The sequence below is a fragment of the Solanum pennellii genome, chromosome 1, assembly GCF_001406875.1.
Source record: "Solanum pennellii chromosome 1, SPENNV200".
NCBI lineage: Eukaryota > Viridiplantae > Streptophyta > Magnoliopsida > Solanales > Solanaceae > Solanum > Solanum pennellii.
Genome location: NC_028637.1, coordinates 103,089,607 through 103,109,306, shown reverse-complemented (window position 1 = coordinate 103,109,306; position 19,700 = coordinate 103,089,607). Strand labels below are relative to the sequence as shown.

At 33.0% G+C, this 19,700-nt stretch overlaps 4 protein-coding genes across 4 annotated transcripts; 1 reads left to right on the top strand and 3 right to left on the bottom strand.

Annotated features, from left to right (window-relative positions):
• Positions 1–722: 722 nt before the first annotated feature.
• Positions 723–1,709, bottom strand: LOC107012005 (embryo-specific protein ATS3A-like). Its single transcript, XM_015211712.2, has one exon. The coding sequence runs from the start codon at positions 1,464–1,466 to the stop codon at positions 963–965; it is 504 nt and encodes a 167-aa protein (XP_015067198.1). The 5' UTR covers positions 1,467–1,709; the 3' UTR covers positions 723–962.
• A 1,206-nt stretch (positions 1,710–2,915) lies between these two features.
• LOC107030730 (embryo-specific protein ATS3A-like) lies at positions 2,916–3,749 on the bottom strand. The gene has a single exon (XM_015232022.2). It carries the CDS (start codon positions 3,649–3,651, stop codon positions 3,166–3,168), a length of 486 nt encoding a protein of 161 aa, XP_015087508.1. The 5' UTR covers positions 3,652–3,749; the 3' UTR covers positions 2,916–3,165.
• A 5,867-nt stretch (positions 3,750–9,616) lies between these two features.
• On the top strand, positions 9,617–11,473 carry LOC107015192. The gene is made up of 2 exons (XM_015215391.2): positions 9,617–10,443; positions 10,518–11,473. Exons 1-2 carry the CDS (start codon positions 10,081–10,083, stop codon positions 11,124–11,126), a joined length of 972 nt encoding a protein of 323 aa, XP_015070877.1. The 5' UTR covers positions 9,617–10,080; the 3' UTR covers positions 11,127–11,473.
• A 2,018-nt stretch (positions 11,474–13,491) lies between these two features.
• Positions 13,492–19,088, bottom strand: LOC107007833 (serine hydroxymethyltransferase 7-like). The gene is made up of 4 exons (XM_015206632.2): positions 17,673–19,088; positions 16,220–16,625; positions 14,278–14,379; positions 13,492–14,191 (listed from the first exon to the last, which is right to left on the bottom strand). Exons 1-4 carry the CDS (start codon positions 18,723–18,725, stop codon positions 13,968–13,970), a joined length of 1,785 nt encoding a protein of 594 aa, XP_015062118.1. The 5' UTR covers positions 18,726–19,088; the 3' UTR covers positions 13,492–13,967.
• Positions 19,089–19,700: the final 612 nt, after the last annotated feature.

The window sequence follows — 19,700 nt, the reverse complement described above, 5'->3', positions numbered from 1 at the left end:
CACATACTAAAAGTTGAAAACTTTGTATTAACTCATTCCGTTGAAATGTCAATTATCAGATTCTGAAAATCTTCTCGAGTTGTATCAATGTTTTTTCTAAAGGATAACCCCATGCAATTTATTTTAGCAAGGTCATTTGGAAAAAGAAGAAATCATGCTTAATGTTCCCATAGTTTCTCTTTGAAAACATAAAACAAAACTGAAGTTCTAAATTTATCTTTTCAATGAGTTCATTAAACACTTGATCACTATTTTGTATTCTTGTTATCACCAACTTTGAAGTACTTGTAACTTTTATATGCCTTATCCCATTATAAATTATTTTAAATATCCGTCGACCATCGATATGAATAAAGGAAAAAGGATTCGAAATATATTTAAATTTTGATAAAAATTAATGTTATAATCTCAAACTTTGAGCATGATTTATTATTCAAGCGTTATTTTAATAGTGTATTTTAAAGATATATATGTGTCCACGTAAATAAGTTTCTATTTATAATGATACAACATTTATAATATCCCAATAGACATATATATACATTTAAAATACATTATTAAATAGTGCATGGATAAAAAATTCTTCCCAAAAATATTGTTACAGTGATTTCAGTCAGATAGATTACAAAGACATTTTCCAATGAATAAAGGGTAAATTAATCAAATTGGTGATTTCTTAAAATTATCCCTTCTTATAAAAAAAGCCTATGCAAAATGATTAATTTTGTATAACTGAATATGACATAAATTTATTGATTCAGATTTAATTACTATATTGAAACTAATTCACAACTCAAAGTTATTTTTAAAATATTAGTATAGGGCACTTTATCCTCTCCATTCACCATCGTTTCCCATTAACGCTATCGTACCAAATGTTCATTGCATACAATGACATTTTACTCTCCAAGCAACACATTTAAATACATGGATTAAACTCAAATTTCATAGACAACATATTCCTAGAGAGAGCGCTTCTTACAGTGATCAAATCCAAACCAAACTCCATTAGGAAGAAACTTATCATACTTAAAGGTAATAGCAGGACGATCTGGACCATAAACTTTGACACTCTCCGGTTTCCAGCCGTCCGATCCAACTCTCTTCAAATTTAGGTAGCAGATCTCATAAATACAGGGGCCACGGATCTGAAAAGTATCAGTAGAACAGCTTTCGAATATCTTCGACGACGGATCATCTAGCTTTGGCGCGTGAACCTCAAAACCGTAAGAATCTCCAAAAGCAATACTGACTCTGTCTCTGGTGTATTTAGGTGAAGAACAGCTTGTTTTGATTGTCAATGTGTATGAGCAGCTTCTAGCAGCTGCGGTGCTCTGATTGGTTTCGATGTAAATTAGGGGTTTTGTTGAAGTTGAAGTAATTGATGTTGCTTGAGAGAGACAGAAGAAGAAAGCAACTAAGCTGGGGAACACAAAGAGGTGAACACTCATCTTCATTATCACCATTTAATTTTGATTATCGTTGTTGATGAACTTTAATAGTCTCACCACCCCTATTTTTCTTTTTTCTTTTTGTTTTTTTACGCATCAGGCATTGCGTATCGCATTGACGAAAGAGATTTCAATGCAACGTGGCTACTAAAAACAGTAAATAAACTTTTTAAATAAAGAATTGGTCCTACATTCTATAAACTACTACTCCAATATTGGATGTTAACTCTATACGTAATCTGGAAATTTCGTAAATAGAAGTAATTATAATAAAATCAATTATACTTTATAGCTATAGTTTATATATTTAAGTGTTATAATTACGGTTTAAGTTATTTTATTTATATAATTTGTTGGTGAATTTGTATAGTTCGCGCTTATATTTATTTAATTGAGCTATATTTGTATAAATTCAAAATAACGAATTGATACAAACACAAGCATCTGAATTTTAAACAGTTACACAAATTATATTATACAAAAGTTATATAAACTATGAATAATACAAGGTGTGAATTATACATATTCGAAAACTTAGCCCGTGTAGTTATCATTGAATGTTGATCGCGAGTGGTAATCAACAAAAACTAGGGCAATGATGACTAAGAACTAGTATATATTTGCATAACCATGTAATTTAGTATTTCCTCCGTCCTAATTTTGCTTTTTTCTTTAAGTTTATGTTCGCACTTCAAAATTATTTTGAGTTCACAACTTTATATCGGTACAAAATTTTAAAATCTAAACTAAGAACTATATCCCTCTTAACTGACCAAAAATAAACTCTATTCCTCTTATTTTCTCTGTGTTGCACTTGAATAACTCTTTTTATGTCAGTTATTATTATTTCTATTTTATAAGTGTTCCGTAAAATATATTATTTTTTTATCTAAGTCAAATAAATAATTAAAGAAATCATATTTATTTTATAAGTATTTTTTATTGATTAATTTAAAAATCAAATTATTAAAACCAAACTGAATAAGCTAAGAAAAGAATATTTTATCAATTTAATTATTCATTTAACATATATATAAATATAAAATTCGTAAATTAAAGTAATAACACATAAATCAAACCGATCAACGCAAACCACATAATACTTTTTTAACACCTAACACCAGACACGTGTCAATCTATTCCCCATAATTAATCAAGGGTCCAAATATATAGACAGCTCAATTTTCTTTATTTTTTTTTAATTGATTAATTATACATACAGAATATTTATATAATCACTAACAATTTGGAGTGTCATAATTCTTCCACCTCGAAATTTTTTGATGTGATAAAACATCTTCCAAACATATATATAAATTGGAAGATGCGGATCTACATAAAATCAGGCTCAGCTGGAAATTGTAAACAAATTTGGTTATTCCTACTTACTACAACAAAAAAAAGAAAAACGTTGTCGTTTATAATATGAACACATATATTTTCTTTTTTATTACATAGATGCTGTGAATGAAATTATAATAAGATTTAACAAAAAAAAATTACACTAGGGCGAATCAAAATCCCCATTTATGGATACAACAGATCTGATAAAGTTCATTTATAAAGGCTAAAATTATAACAACGAGGTACCTGAGAAATCAAAAAATAACTTTATTTGGCGATAAACTAATCTCTGAAAGCAAACAAAACAGAGATTAAATACATCAATTAAAAACACAAATTTGATGGATAGTGGAATTCTACGGCAGATCAGCTACATGATCTTACGACAGTGATTAAATCCATACCAGACTCCATTAGGAAGAAGCTTATTATATTTAAAGGTAATAGCAGGACGATCTGAACCGTACACCTTGACGCTCTCCGGTTTCCAGCCGTCGGATCCAACTCTCTTCAAGTAAAGGTAGCAGATCTCATAAATACAGGGGCCGCGGATCCGGAAAGTATCCGAAGAACAGGTCTCGAATATCCTTGAGGATGGATTATCTATCCTGGGCGCATAGACCTCAAATCCATAAGCATCTCCAAAAGCAATACTGACTCTGTCTCTGGTGTATTTAGGTGAAGAACAGCTTGTTTTGATGGTCAATGTGTATGAGCAGCTTCTAGCAGCAGTGGCGCTATGATTGGTCTCGATGAAAATTAAGGGTTTTATTGAAGTTGAAGTAATTGATGTTGCTTGTGAGAAACTGATGAAGAATAATGCAGATAAACCGAGCACAACGAACTGACCACCCATTTTCAGTGTTATTTAATTTTGATAATTGTTGTATATGTTGAATTTTAAAAGTCTCACACCCCTCACCAATCAACAGCCCCATTTTTAAAAAAAATTTATCACGGATCTGGTACACTCCGTTATCAATGAAAGGGATTTTTACTAAAAATAAATGTAAATAAATGAGATTTGTTTTAGTTAGTTCCCAAAAAATATTATATTTTTGTATATGTTGAATTTTAATTTTTTTTTAAATTTTTGTATCCAAATAAATGGTAAATGTCTGTTAATTAGTCAAAGTCAAATGTATAGAGATCCTCATTTCCCCCTTTTAAAATAGGAAATATTGAATTAGAGATCTTTTCTTTTCGCCTTGGTGGATATCCATTAAATGTCAATTGGTTGGCCCATAAATTTTCTGATCATACTCTCTGGTAAGCCCAACTAGTTAAGATTCTTTTTGCATTATATATTATTATACAATAGTTATTTAAGGTTACTTAGCAATATGTATAAGCAACAAACAAAAATTCAATATAATGATCATATATATATATATATATATATATATATATATATATAATGCATAATTATGTATCAGAGATGTATATACATCTATAGTCATTGTTAATTCAACAAATACTTTGAAGTCTTTTGATATATATATTTATTTACTCAAAATAATTCGTCATCAATTTTAAAGGCGAACTGAACGTGAATAAGAAGCGGAGGAAGGGCATAAATGGATTGAAGAAGAAGACAAAGCACAAGCGAAAAACCAGTGCGCTTTGACCATTTTGGGTAAATAATGACTACCTCCCTTCTAATTCAGTATACACTACCAGGGTTATTTGGGACATTAAGTACTCTTACATCTTTAATCAGAAGTCTTGGGTTCAAGTTTCTTTAGATAAAGAATCGCCTTTGTTGGAGAGTGTTTTCTTCAAATAGGAGACTTTTTAGTGTATATTCAATTTTTATTTAACTCCACTATGAATATCGGATACCGAACGGAGAAAAGAAAAATAAGTCAATTTATGCACTTCCCCTATAGTTTAGATGATTACACTTAATTTCTAGTTTTAAATTTTAATCCACATTGATTTTGTAAGTTAACAATCATATTATCTTGGAATTGCTAGCAGCTGAACTGTTACAAGGAAACAATTAGTTTGTCTCTTAAATCTAATAGATAAAAAGTTCTCATTTAGTGCAACTATATAATAGTTTAATTTAGATGCACAAAATTACAAATTCCTCTATTGTACAAATTGTCAATCTTTTCATTTCTCTAACACAATTAGAAGAAGCTAATTCAAAACCCTCCTATAAAATAAAAATAATACCACGCTGAAGTAAATAGGACTCTTATGAACTACTATAGTTATAATATATGGATTAGAATGGAACACGAGGATGGAATAAAAAACTCACCTCTCCGAAATCATGTTATTCATATAATAATTACACTTAACGCGTTAGCTACAGCACTGCACGGGTCGAGTACCTTCTCAATTTCACCCATTGTTTGTCTTATTTTTCTTTCTCAGTTCATTTCAAAATGAATCTATCCGCCTTTTTTTTACTCTTTCATTCGTATCAAGTTAAAATAAATCAAATAAATTATAACGAATAGAAATAGTAGGTACCACATATTTCATATCCAATTATATATATCCTTTGTACGTTTTCTTGATTTGATTGATTTCAGCAGTGCTGCTCTGTCATTTCATTCCAAAATAAAATTTGAACGATGGATGCAATTGGTGCTGCATATCTCCATCAAGATTGATTTTATGTTTACAAAAATTGAAAATAAAAAATAAAAAAATGACAATGATTGCAGTACTTGAAAACCAGCCAGCTATAAACTTCCATTTTTCATTGTATCTATCAGAATCTTTGATTATATATATCAACTGAATTCATCTCATTATTATGAGAAGTAGTCAAGAAAGCCAATTAATGGGCCATGTGTTATCTACTGACAAACAAAATACTACAATTTTGTTGATTTTTTGATAGCTGACACTACAAACTACAGCAAATGGACTACATACCTAAAATTTGCACAGGTTAAATGTATCCATGAAGTTTATGAATGTCGATAGTTATAATAACAATAACATATTCAATGTAATCACATGATTGGAGTTTCTGAAAAGAGTGGAGTGTACGTAAATCAACCCAACAAATTATCTCATCATGAGAGAGGTTTGTCCTTCATATAAGGAGATCAAATTCCCATCCCTCTATCGATGTGGAACTTCTTAACACTCCCCGCACGTCCAAACCTCAACCGGAGCGTGACACTTTTACATGGAGGCCCAAAATCGGGGAATAATAAATTGGGATGGGTCTAACTCTCACACCATGTAAAGATATGACACCTTCTAACTCAGCCCCAAAAGCTACAGTGGTAGATCCAAGATTTTTACGAAATGGGTTCAAGATATAAAAAATAAAACTAAAATGTTACAACAAGGATTCAAACTCGGGCTGGCTGGGAAAATTAAATCGTCGCCAAGGGTCACACTTGTGTTAGTGGGGTTAAAATATATACAAGGTGTTATTTTTCAATGAAGTGGGTTCTATATGAACCACTTCACCCTTTGTAGGTCCGCCCTTGGAAAGCTAACTCATGAGGAGAGATTTATCCAAATTCGTATAAGAAGATCAAATTCTCATTACTCTACCAATATGAGATTATAACCGATGTAGATATATATATATATATATCGTACTTAAAGGGGTATATTTATATCCTCTGCATATGTTTTTAGTGGGACAAGAAGCATCAGAAACAGGTTGAGAGAATAGACTCATTACCAACGCAAAAAGTACAATATTACAAAGGACTTATTGTTATAGCAAGAAATGATGATCAGTCAGTTTTGTAGGTATATTTTACATGATTTGATAGTATGAATATTATTTTTTTTTACTTCAATAATATACAAGTTGAATCAAATACCATAATAATACAATGTGGAAGATATGAGTACTAGCTAGTACAATACAAGACGTTATGGGGCCAATTTCAAGATTCCTAGAATGGTACTACTTATAATTTTGAAAACAACTTCTCAGACCAATTTTCTGTTAACTAAACTTAGTGTATCCTCATTGAATCATTTTTTATTTTTAAAAATCACTATTTTCCCATCATTAAAATTTCTTACTGGAAAATATTTAGTGGCTATTCTTATCGATATTTTGATTGATTAATCAATGAGAAATGATGCTTTCTCACTAGAAAATTAGAAAGCTTCAAAATATTTTATGAAAGAATATCTTCCCACTATATATTTTTCCCAATTAGCTAGTTCGATAAATAAATGAGTGAAAAAAATTATATTTTATAATATAAAATTTTCATTGATTAACTATAGAAAAAATCTTTGTTTCTAATTATAAATTGAACAAAGTTTAGATCGAGTTGTGTCATATGACTTCAAAAATAAAACTCACTGATCACTAATGGGTGGTTGGAAGGTTTTGAACCATTGACCACATGTCTGGTTGTAAGATGAAATATTGAACTATTTACTATATTAGTCATATTGATAATGTATATATTATGAATATATCGATCATATTAAGAAGCTAATTAATCGAACGGTATATATGTATAGCTTTCCCTTTAAATTAATATTACTAGCTTGTAGGCTCTTAAGATTTGGTTTCATCCTAATGGTATTGACTTTCTTTTCTATGCGGTATTTGGAACTAATATAAACTTTTACTACTTCACTACTTTATGCTATTTCTATTTCAAATTTATTGACATATTACAATAAGCCAACTATTCCAGTTGTTCCTATGTCAAATAATTAGATTTATCCTTTTTTTTCTACTAAAATAATCGTGGTGAAGAGAGTTTCTTTCTATTTGATTGATTACAAATTGAAATTTTTGATTGACACCACTTTAGAAGATATTTTTTTTTTCAGAACTCTTTTGGTCCCCTCCAAATTAAAGTGCTATTGGGTGTGGCGGTGGCTTCGTTCAGGTTTAAACAATTGACCATAAATCATACCCTCTCATGACTTCTCTTTATCGAGAAAAAATTTACTCATACTCGATATTTATACTGAATTAATGAAGCATGACACCTATCTACAGTTATTGGTGTAGGCAAACTACTGATTATTAATTTTTTATGATCCAAAACTATTTTTATAGTTACCTGTTAACTTTTATCAATACAAGTATCGAATAACTTTGTCTATCAAAGCTTAATGTTTTTGCGCCCAATGATATTTGAACTTGAGATCAGGTAATTTTCAGTCGGAGTCATTGACCAACGTGTCACACACTTTGGTGCACTCACCATTACACTTTAGTTGCAATTGGATTTGATTGATTTTGAGGTTCACCAATTTTCAGCATTACAAAACTCATGTGGTGTCCAATCCTTCCCATGAAATATCCTATCATACTAAAAACTAAAATGATCTCTAACCCTTTAAAGAATTGTACCAAGTTTGCTGGAACATCCTCTCTAGGACCCCCCAAAAAAAATAACAACTTATCTTGATTAAATTTTTCACCAACATAGCTATAACTATTATTCGAACAGAATCAAAAGTTCAAAACCGTCTTGCGACTAAAGCCATTATGGTATATCGCACGTCGAAGGTTGACAAAAAATGTTAGGCTAAAAAGATAAATTTGTACGTGTAGTATGGATGTCCCCACATTTTTTAGTGGATTTGGAAACTGGAATTCCATTTTGCAATTCCAATACAAATTGTACTAGTCCTATAAATTTGCCAAATTTCAATGTAGGAACAAGCTAAGCATGCATTCTTGAATATTCCCCCCATTTCAAAAACAAGATCCCTGCTTTTGATGATACACATCTACTACACATCATTGATGCACAAGAAAGTTTTGGGCTCTGCCAAAAGCAATAATAATAATAATAAACCATTTGATGATGGAGGTATATAGTCCAAAAACGGTTCAATTAAATCACCTTCATCGAATTATAACGTGTAGTAAATTATTGAGCTATGTGATCTAAGGGAAGTTGTAGTAGCAAATGAGGCTCAAACATTGTATTAGTTCACAAGTTCAAATTTAATTACGTTGATTCTGATATCCTGTGAAAGATATATCGATCCTATTTTTTTCTTTTTATTTGTTATGATATTGGTGGGGTGTTTGTTTTTTTCTTTTTCTTTTTTTTTCTTTTTTTTTTTGTATTGAGGGGACCAAGTTAATGTTAGCGGCTAGTTCGTGTATATTGAACTTAGAAGCAATATATTGCTTTTCATAAAATCTTTCCCAAAAAAGTATAATTTTAACTTGTAAAAGTGAAAAATGAGGGGGCCAGTATCTGTAATATAATAATCTCAACTCCAAGACCTCATCATTAATATCTCCTTAAACTTCCCCATCATACAGCTAAATAAATTATCAAAAGAATAATTATAAATTAAATTAAATGGAGAAAAAGGTGAAAGAGAAAAAGAAGCACTCAATTCCAAGATTGAACCAAATCAAAATTGAAGGATGAGAAGACATAAGAATAAGAAGTATCTCAGTCAAAGTAGTCAAACTTTTACAGCCCAAGAAAACAAAATCTAGGGCCTCATAGAATAAAGAGCTTCTATAATATATTTAATACTATAACAATAATAATAACTACGTCTCAATCTCAGTTAATTCTATTTCATTTCTTCATTCAAGCTTGTATTATATAATCAACATATTAAGAAATATTAACTACGCCTATATAAAAGCTTATGTAGATGGTTATAAGAGGCGAAATGGTGAGATCAATTTTATGAGTTATGAACTTTATATCGATAACTTCAAGTAATAATAACTTGATTCTAAATGTTATAATTGAACATCTAAAATGAATTTCTTAGAAACTAATACATTGTTTGAGCGAAATATACTAAGTTAGACTTCTAGCTCCTGATTACCAATCTTTAGACCGAATTGAGAAGGAGAATTATGATAGAATGACAACCAGCGTAAAACTCGTCAATTCGAAATGAATAATCCTATTTAAGAATAAAAAATGAAAAATTAGAGATTTCTCCCTAACTATCATTTTTATGTGCAGACCCCCTTTTTGATTCTTGATTCTTGAAAGGTCCTGCAGACTAAATCTTTATGAATAGGAAAGTGTAATGCCTTAGGCCAACTCATGAACTTGTCATGTTTGCTTTTTTTTCATTTGGACTTAGAAATTCCCCCCTTTTTTTTAATTTTTCCTCTGCCTTTTTCTCCTTTGCAGCATTTCTCTGCTTCCTTTAAATAATGAATATGGCAGATTCTCCAATCATCTCCTCCACTCTGTAGGAAACACACATAATTGCACCCAACAACCAAATCCTTTTCACTATATAGACTCCTCTTATCTCACTTCAAAAAAATATATTCATCACCTTTTTTTTTTCTTTCTAAAACTTCAAAAAAAAAAAAATCTTCATGATGAGTCATTCTTCATCTACAACTTCTGTTAATGGATTCTACAACTTCTTAACTAGAGGACTTGACAATCTTGATCACTTATTCCTATCTCAAAACTTCATGTCTTTTCATTTTCTTCAACATGTTTTGTCATCTTTAAGGTCTTTTCATTCCCAATTAACATTACTAGTTCAAAAGTTACATTTGCCTGTTGGAGAAAAATGGCTTGATGAGTATATGGATGAAAGTTCAAGGCTTTGGGAAGCTTGCCATGTTCTTAAATCAGCAATCACAAGCATGGAGAATTATTACACTGCTGGTGCTAATTTTGCTTCTTCTCTTGATGATCACCACATTTTAAATCCCCTGCTTTCCCGCCAGGTTGTTTGTTTTATATCGAAAAATTGATCATTTTTTCGTTTAAAGTTGTAATACTAATTTGTTGTGGATTGCAGGTGATTCGAGCGATCAATCGGTGTCAGAGGGAAATAGTAGGACTTGAAGAAGAGAACAAGAGCTTAATGGAAACAAGAATGCAAGATTTATCATTGAATTTCGACGAAAATGTTCTGATAGGATCAAAATTCAATGGATTTAGTGGGTTCAGAGGAGTGCTTTATGCAATGAAGAATGTCAGTTCATTGCTTTTGGTTATTTTAGTAAGTGGACTTGTATATTGTTGGCCACAAACAAGTTTTTACCAAAGTGGTAGTAATGAAGGGAACATGGTTTTTGGTTCATCTTTTATGGTTTCCACTTCAAGATTGTATCAAAGAGTTGCAGCAGAGGTGAATCAGGCTGAAGGACAACTCCCAGGGATACTACTTTTCGAGTATCGAAGAGCAAGAGTAGCCATGGCTGAGCTGAAAATTGAAGTAGAAAGAGCAAAAGAATGTGGAGTAGTATTGTCACAAGTTGACATCCATGATAAGATTGAAAATTTGAAAGATTGCTTTGGAATGTTGAAATGTGGGGCAGAAAGCATCATTGGCCAACTTGATGACTTCTTTGATGAAATAGTTGAAGGAAGAAAGAAACTTTTGGACTTGTGCACTCATAGGTAATTTTTAAAGACACACAAGGGGGGAAAAAATATGTGCCTTAATTAGGAGATGGTAGAAATGTAACAATAACTTTTAGTGGGGTAGTTTTTATTACATCTTTAAAAATGTCATTTTTCCTATTTTGCAGCTAAAGTTTAGTCTTGAAAAACTTTAGGAGGAAGTTTTCTCTGTCAAGTAATGCATGAATATTATTATCCTCAAGGGAAAAAAAAAACAAAAAAACCAGAATGTGATTCTTCCTTTGAATAAAAGTAAACATTATAAACAAGAAGAATATGTTGGATAAAGATAGCTTCAATGAAAAATAAAAAAAATTATCCACTCAAAATGTGGATTCTTCTCTTTTATCATCAATATAACTGCATCAAAGATAAGAATTGTCTGTTCTTGTTTTACTGACCAATACCAGCAGTCAGTCACTTCAGTGGGAATAACATAAGAAGATTGATAAGAATCACAATTATCATAAATATATATATATACTACTTTTATTATTGTATAATGTATATATAAATGCTGTTCATTCTACACATATTTAATCACATCTAGAATAGTGTCCTCTATAGTTTGTGTATTTATTTAACTCCCAATTGATACCCCACTCATTAATGTTAAATCACCTATGATCTGTTACATGTCCTTGCACTTAAACTAGCAATTTTGTTACTATGGTTAAGACCTCACTTGAGTTGGGGCATCATATTATCAGAGACGAATTCAGAATTTACACTTGTCAACATGTATCGTCAATTATTTTCACCAATATATTCAAAATGTCTTCTCTATTTATAAATTACCAAAAAAAGATAATGAAAGATGCCTCCCCTCCCTCTCTCTCCTGCATCATTGATTTAGAATGATGATTATGATTACAATTCAACTACTTAAAGGCTATTTATTCCCCAACCATACAAATATGAAGATACATAAATGATTATCCCAACTAACATAATAAATTACTTGTTCAAAGGCAACATTTTGATGTGTTGAGGAAACATAGGAGTTGAAAGAATAATTTATTAAACTAGTATGTTTTAGTAACCAAAAAAAATTGAATTTTTATAATAGAGGAGGTTAGCTAGGTTTAGGTTTACTGAAATTAGAAGATGCTTCTTCTGTCAATTGGAAAAGAATGTGATACCACCTAAATAAAGTAAATAAAAAGGAATGGTGCTTCCTGCCCACATGACACAACTATTTTGTAGAAAATGACAGCCTTCTTAATAACACACATTAGATACATCTTTTGAACTTTCTTTGTCGGTTATAATCACAGCCAACCATCCCCTTTTTCTTGCAATTAAGTTTTGCCTAATTCACATTAAAACTTGATGTTTTAGAACCTTGATTAATTAAGGATCTTAAATTTGATGTTGGGAAGAAGAAAAAAAAAAGGGTTCTTTTTAGCTTTTTCTGATAAGGCAATTCAACGATTTTCTTTTTAAAAACGAGACAGCTAACATGACTGGTACAAATTCAAACAGGAAAATAGCAGAAACAGCTCGCAAAAGGTAGTGAAAAATAGTTTGCTAATTTTGGTCATAACCCTAAATGTTGGCTACGTCGTGATAATTTGATTTTATTGTGAATAGTTGTATTAGTAAATTACTAATGATTCAAGTTGTGAAAAAAAGTAATGGAGAAGTGGGCGGAGACAGAGGAAGAGAAGGATCATGAGATTCCTGGCTGTGGCTGCTAGCATTCATTTCTTTTTTTTCTTTTAAGAGAAGGAAGCTTTTGTCTGATTCCCAGAAAAAGGATGTCTATCTTTTTTATTTTTTTCAAGGAAGCAAACAATGAGAAAGAGTAGATTGTAGCATGTGTAATAGTAATTGATTGTTGTTTCTAGTAATAGTCGAATAAATGATGATTAGAAGAAAACAAGCAGCTACCTCTCTATTAATAGGGGTATATTTTCTTGTATCCTACTCTCTGACTCCCTGCGGCTGTGTAAATTGTGATTCCTCCTCTACCCCCACTTTTTCTTCTCTGCTCTAATTATTATCTTCTTTACAACTAGCAACTCAGACTTGTTCCTTTCAACTATCCAAATCATGATTCTACTTTTCACTTCTTTTCCCAACATCTCAAAACCCACAAGGGCACGGAAAAACAACAACTTTCTTTCTGCACTTGCTATAACCAACTGCTCTTATGTCTTCGCAGCTCAACTCTGCCAACTCCATTCCTACCATTAAGCCATGGCAATCTTCTCAAAGGGATGGATATAAACACATTAACTGGTGCTAATGTAAGGCACTACAACAGTAGCCCAGGCAAGACGACTCAACACTCGAAATGGAAGGGAAACAATATAAAATTAGAGTACATTAACACTCATAGCTTGGACGGTAAATTTACGCCATTATTTCAAACCTTCCCTTTGATTTTCCTTCGTTTCTTGTTTACTCAGATTTACGTATATTCAACCTTGTAACCTCTTCAATGAGAGAACTACAGAGTATATACAAGTTGAATGTTAAAGATATAATAATATAGATACAACCAAGAATAGTGAGACCCGAAACGAGTGTGTTTAAAATAGCTATAGGAAAATGAAACAGTGACACTATTTAATTTACCAAAACCCTTGACAAAAAAAACTGACACAGACCATTACTTCAATTTACCATGGCAGTAGATAAGGAAGCAAAACACTCCATTGTGGCATATCATAAGTTAATCCATGCCTGCTAAGCTCAAGGGAAACTTGAACACATCATATAGCCTACTCAATCACTAACCACGAGTTGGGTGCACCGCTGTTCTCCCCATCCACAACAAAGGTTGGTCAACAAATAAAGAAAGAGTTCCTCCACCAGAACTACATTTCCAGCTACATTATACTTCAAACCCAGGCATAGCAAAGAGGGTTGCAAAATTTTCAACACGTGTCCGTAACTCGATAACATCTTTATTGTTCTCAAGGCCTTTCAGAAAACCCTTAGCGAGCTTTCCATGCTCTCTCTGTATCGAATTTGTAATTTGTGCTGCCTTGAGGAGGAAATCTGCCATCGTATCAAAATCATTCTCTATACAGCCTCGTGAGGTCATAGCAGGGGTCCCTGCAGTCAGAACAAGAAAAATTGATTATGCAAACAGCTTTTCAACTCCTGAAATTTTACATATGTGCCTCCACATCGAAACTTACCGATCCTCACACCTCCAGGAGTAATACTTCCATTATCATCAAAGACCATTACTTTGTTGAGAGTGATGTGACACAACTCGCAGACCTTCTCAAAATTCTTACCTGCAACATAGAAATACAAAGATCAATCATCACTAATACATTCAGAACCCGCAAGCAACTGCAATTTTAATCATGTTGAAATAGGAACATCCTGTCCCAGAATCACAAGCAATAGAATTGGCACGGGATAATGAGTTATCTTTTAAGTGTTTAAGTAAATTAATCAATGCCTATAATACCCTAGTTGAGCAAGTGTTGTTAAAGGCCTCATTCTAGGCACATCGCCACACTTATGGACCGCTTCAGAAAGAATAGCATCAAACAAATAACTGTAGATGACAGTGAGAGATTGATTGTCATGAAATTTTATGGAAGTATATTAATAATTGGGAATAACAAATTAGAAATTTGACAACACAAGTAGTCACTAATTTGAAAATAGCTTACAAGTCAGAAATTCAACATTATTGTTAACATGATTGGCATAGTTTTTCTTTTCATATTACACCGACTTCACATAGTTGGTTTTTTTTATTTCACATTGCTATAAACACAAGGAATCTTATAACCTTTTCGTCTTTGATAATATTGAGTTGTGCTGGGTTATGCCAGGAGTTAACTCTCCTTGATACCTACATCACAGGCGTTGCACAATAATAAACGCCTTCTCTTGTACATAAAAACACTCTACTTTCAGACTGTGTCAGCAACTACGCCGGGACCTAACTCTCTGGGAAGACCCACCTCACATGCCATTTAACAATTGTAGAATCTTTTCATTTCAAAAGTATATTTGCAAAGATTACAAAAAAAAATTAATAACAATTATAAGGTAAAAGTACTACTATTTATCTTTAGCAACATTGGTGTCCATGATCCTTATCTCATGTTATTGCCATGTTAACTGCAACCAACTAACTCTCAAATTTAAAATACATGTCTTCATGTTCTGTTCATAATGCCAGAGACAAGACAACATTCAAGTAGTAAGAAATGCACAAAAACAAAATGGTGCCTCCCAAACGATCTCAATTTCTTAACAAACACACACTTTTGACTGTTCTTTAAGTAATCAACTCAAACTTAAACAAGACATTCAATTGAGCAGGACGGAATCAATATATGACAAGCAGCCAAGACATCTCAGCACAAGTAAGATTTGGGCAGACTCATTGCCTCTTGACAATCTTGCAATAGCAGCAAAGCAGATCAGACTTATAAAGAAATCTCGAGACCAAACCTAACGAGATATACTGCCAAACTTGGACAAATATTGATCCCCAGGTCATAGAATATACTAACTTCATCGAAGAAGAAATGGACAATTCAGTAGCAAAACTGATAAAGAAGTCAAATCCGAAACTGGTGCTAGAGGAATTTACAGCAAATGATAGGAATAAAGCATGAACGAAGAAGAGAATGCAATCCATTTACCTAACTAGGATGAAAAGAAGAGATAATTTTTTTTAATGAAGCTGAAGAAGAGATGAATAATATGACCCAGTGCCTATGACCAGAAATGTCAATTGCCTTACAAAGACTAGACTAGTTTCTTATTTATGTTCTCAGCAGTATCTTAGTCGACTGTAAAGGAACTGCCACAAAGCAAGCATATAGCTGACCTAACTATCTAAGACTGGAGGCTTAGTTGATTGATAATATCCTACTCCACCGCCCCTTAATTTTCTAATCCATTCTTAAAAGAAATATCCAAATAGACAGGGAGAAAGGAAATTTATGGTATAAGCCAAAAGAAATAACCAGATCTCATCAATATATTTCACCAAAGACAATACTAGCTACCATATTTAAAATTAAAAAAAATACTTCACCAGAGACAAATGACATAACTTAATGAACAAAAGAGACTGGCAAGAGGTATAACAGAAAAGATTTCTACCTGTTAACCCAAGGTTTCTTAGATCCCACAATATCATGTGATTGTCAGTCCCTCCAGTAACCAGTCTGCAGTTTCTTCTCAATAAAGCAGCTGCCAACGCCTGAGCATTTCTCTTAACTTGTTGCATATAAGCCCTGTAATCAGGAGTCGCCACTTGTTTCAATGCTATGGCGAGGGCAGCAATATGGTTGTTGTGTGGCCCTCCTTGCAGTGCAGGAAAAACAGCAAAGTTTATCTTTTCCTCAAAATCATACTTATCACTGCCATCACCTTGATTCAAGAGCAGGCCTCTCTTTCTTGGCTTTGAACCTTTCCTATAAAAGATAATACCTCCCCTAGGACCTCGAAGACTTTTGTGAGTTGTTGAGGTAACTATATCACAATAATCAAACGGACTCGCACATTCCTGTAGCAAAAACCATGACACAGATTAGTAAGTTCGTGGATTACAAATGTAATAAAAGGACAAATTACAAAAAACTCTGATAGGATTAGAGAGGAAATAATTCATACAGCAAATAGCAGGCAGAGACATAAGGCATGTCAGCGAGCTGACACCAAAACATTTACTCATGAAGCAAGATTGACTAAGGGTAACATGTCTTACAGATTCCCACAATACTCCCCCCTTAGACATCCTATCTTTCCATTTAAAAACAATACCAAACTATAAAAGCTTTTATTTCTCCAGAAAGTCAAATATAATATTCTTAACCCTACATCAAAAATATATATAATATTCTAACAAAGTGAACTCAGGAGCGAACTCAAATAAAAATCAGTTGACCCTTTTTCACACTAACTCCCTTCAGACAAAGTTCACAGCCGTAACAAGGATAACTATAGCTTAGTTACATTAATTGGAGACAACACCAATACCCCCAAGGGTATATTTACACGTGCTGGCATGCACACACCACACAAAAAAAACATATATTCAATGGCATACAGTAACGTACTGAAATCAACAATCAAGCATTATCTTAAGACCTCAAAATTGAGTGGCACATGATCGTTTTGCAGTCAAATTGCCTATTAATTCATACAGCATATGAAAAAATGACACTGTAGCGAAAACGATAATCCACAAACTAATCATGAATTTAAAAAGACAAAAATTTTCAATCAGATAACTTACACATTAAGCAAGTGATGCCCAAAAAAAGTAACCATAAGGGCAACTTGCTTAAGTAAGCTGGCTGTTTTTGTTTTTTTTTTAAGAGGTATATAAGAATCAGTAAACTCTAGTTAGTTGGCCTAATTAAATAGCTAAAATCCAAAGGCTTCTATACGTGGAAGGAACTAGACTGAAGCAAATGTTATTGGGTTGATCCTTCTGGCTTTCAAACAAAACATCAGCAGTAAACACTTCAGTCATTAAGAAGAAATTTAAACTGATGCATGAATGAAATGAATGAGTAAAAAATAATAATCAAAAAGCCTGAAAGATTACCTTTGCAGCAATGAGACCACTAATTTGTGCCATATCGCACAACAAAACCGCACCACATTTGTCAGCAATCTGTCTAAACTTTGCATAATCCCATTCCCGGGGATACGAACTCCCCCCACATATAAGTATCTTGGGACGGAAATCAAGAGCCCTTTCCTCGAGCTTATCAAAATCTACATACCCAGTTTGGGGGTCAACCTTGTAAGACAGAGACTCAAAGAAAATTGAAGCCCCTGAAACTCTCCTCCCATTAGGTAAATAATACCCATGACTTGTGTTTCCACCAGATGGTGTATCCAATCCCATTATCCGATCACCAGGGAGCAATAAGCCAGTATAAACTGCAAAGTTTGCTGAAGTACATGAATATGGTTGCACATTCACACCCCAATTCTCCGGGTCAAGTCCAAAAGCAGCTAACGCACGCTTACAACATAATGTCTCAATTTCATCAATAAACTGATTTCCACCATAATACCTTGCCCCCGGTGCTCCTTCAGAATACTTATTTGTCAAATGGCTCCCCAATGCCTCCATCACAGCCTTGCATACAAAATTTTCAGAAGCAATCAGTTCAATCCCTCTGTACTGTCTCTGCTTCTCCTTCTCCATAATCTCAAATATATCCGGGTCAGCTACCTGCAAACCCTGATTACCCCAGGCCCTAACCGCATTTCTTCGCGACTCAAGCCCAAGCAAATTCTCATTAGAACTCGTAACCTTAAAACTCTTCGAAGAGGAAGAAGATGAACTCGCATCAGTATCTCTCTTCCGCTTAATACACATGGAATGCCCTAAAATTCGAAACTCTTCGACATCCCTCTCCTCATCCGCACTCTCTCCCCCCTCCTTCCCATTCTCCTTCGTTTGTTTATCCATCAGTTGAAGTGGAACCGGCGTAACCGGGTACGATTGGTCCTTAACCCTAGAATCGATCTGAAAAGCAATCGAATCATCGACGATATGAGACCGATTGGGTGCGCTCATCACCGGCGAAACATGACTAATAAACCCTAACGACAGATTACTCGATTGAGATTGACTCAAATCCATCACAATTTGCTACAAACAAATCAAAAGTCGAACAATTCACAAATGAAAACAACGATATAACCCTAACCCGTAGGAAAATTAATGACAGCAACAACAGTAACAAGAGCAGAAGCAGCAGCGGCGGCAGCAACAGTCGGAATACCAGTTTCGGTAGAATCGCATCGTCCAGATGAAAACCCAAATAGTTCGAAGATTTTTGTTGCTTTGTGAATGATATTTGTAAGACAAAGAGAAAAGGAAAACAGAGGGGTGATGGGGGTTTTTTGACGAAGACGGGATAAAATTCGAGGGGATGTACCTGGACGACTTTGGTCCTATGATTCCGGTGACCAGGCTGTCAGTTTAACAAAATCCTTCACCTTGCGGGTTTTGCTTTGTGGTTCAATTAAGACTCCCACGAAATTGGAATGTAGACGATTATCAACGACAGATTCGTTTGGGCCTCGTTTCATGGGCCGAATTTGTGAGCCTAATCAAGAAGTTGGATAAAGTGCCTTGGTCAAATGTGCTTTCGAAATGTTTCACTTTTATTTTATTTGCTTTTTTGAGATCAAGATTTAAAGGCTCGTTTAACCATTCGATATGAAATCATGATCTGTTATCATGATATAAAAAATTATGAGATAAAATTAAAGTTTTTTTTGAACATCTCATAAATATAAGAATCTTATAAATGGTAAAACTATTATATAGAGTGTGTTTGGTGTGAAGGAAAACATTTTTCAAAAATGTTTTTCAATTTTTTCATGTTTGGTTGGAACAAAAATTTTGTAAAATGTTTTCCAAATCAATTCATTTTCCTCAAAATGAAGGAAAATGATTTTCCTTCAAAAATTAAGGAAAACATTTTTCAAAACTCTCCTCCAATTTCGAATTACATTTTTTTTTTGGAGAAAAATATGAATTTTAAAAAAATATTTTCAATTTCAAAATTTTATTTTTCACCCGATCCCTGATCCCCCACCCACCCACCAC

Bases quoted from the DNA above. Each gene is read 5' to 3' on its own strand.
- LOC107012005 (XM_015211712.2), bottom strand. From the start codon at position 1,466: ATGGTGATAATGAAGATGAGTGTTCACCTCTTTGTGTTCCCCAGCTTA.
- LOC107030730 (XM_015232022.2), bottom strand. From the start codon at position 3,651: ATGGGTGGTCAGTTCGTTGTGCTCGGTTTATCTGCATTATTCTTCATC.
- LOC107015192 (XM_015215391.2), top strand. From the start codon at position 10,081: ATGATGAGTCATTCTTCATCTACAACTTCTGTTAATGGATTCTACAAC. The intron at 10,444-10,517 runs GTTGTTTGTTTT...TGTGGATTGCAG, and splicing joins ATCCCCTGCTTTCCCGCCAG to GTGATTCGAGCGATCAATCG.
- LOC107007833 (XM_015206632.2), bottom strand. From the start codon at position 18,725: ATGGATTTGAGTCAATCTCAATCGAGTAATCTGTCGTTAGGGTTTATT. The intron at 16,626-17,672 runs GTAATCTTTCAG...TTTTTGCTACAG, and splicing joins GTGGTCTCATTGCTGCAAAG to GAATGTGCGAGTCCGTTTGA. The intron at 14,192-14,277 runs GTAAGTTTCGAT...TTCTGACTGCAG, and splicing joins TCCTGGAGGTGTGAGGATCG to GGACCCCTGCTATGACCTCA.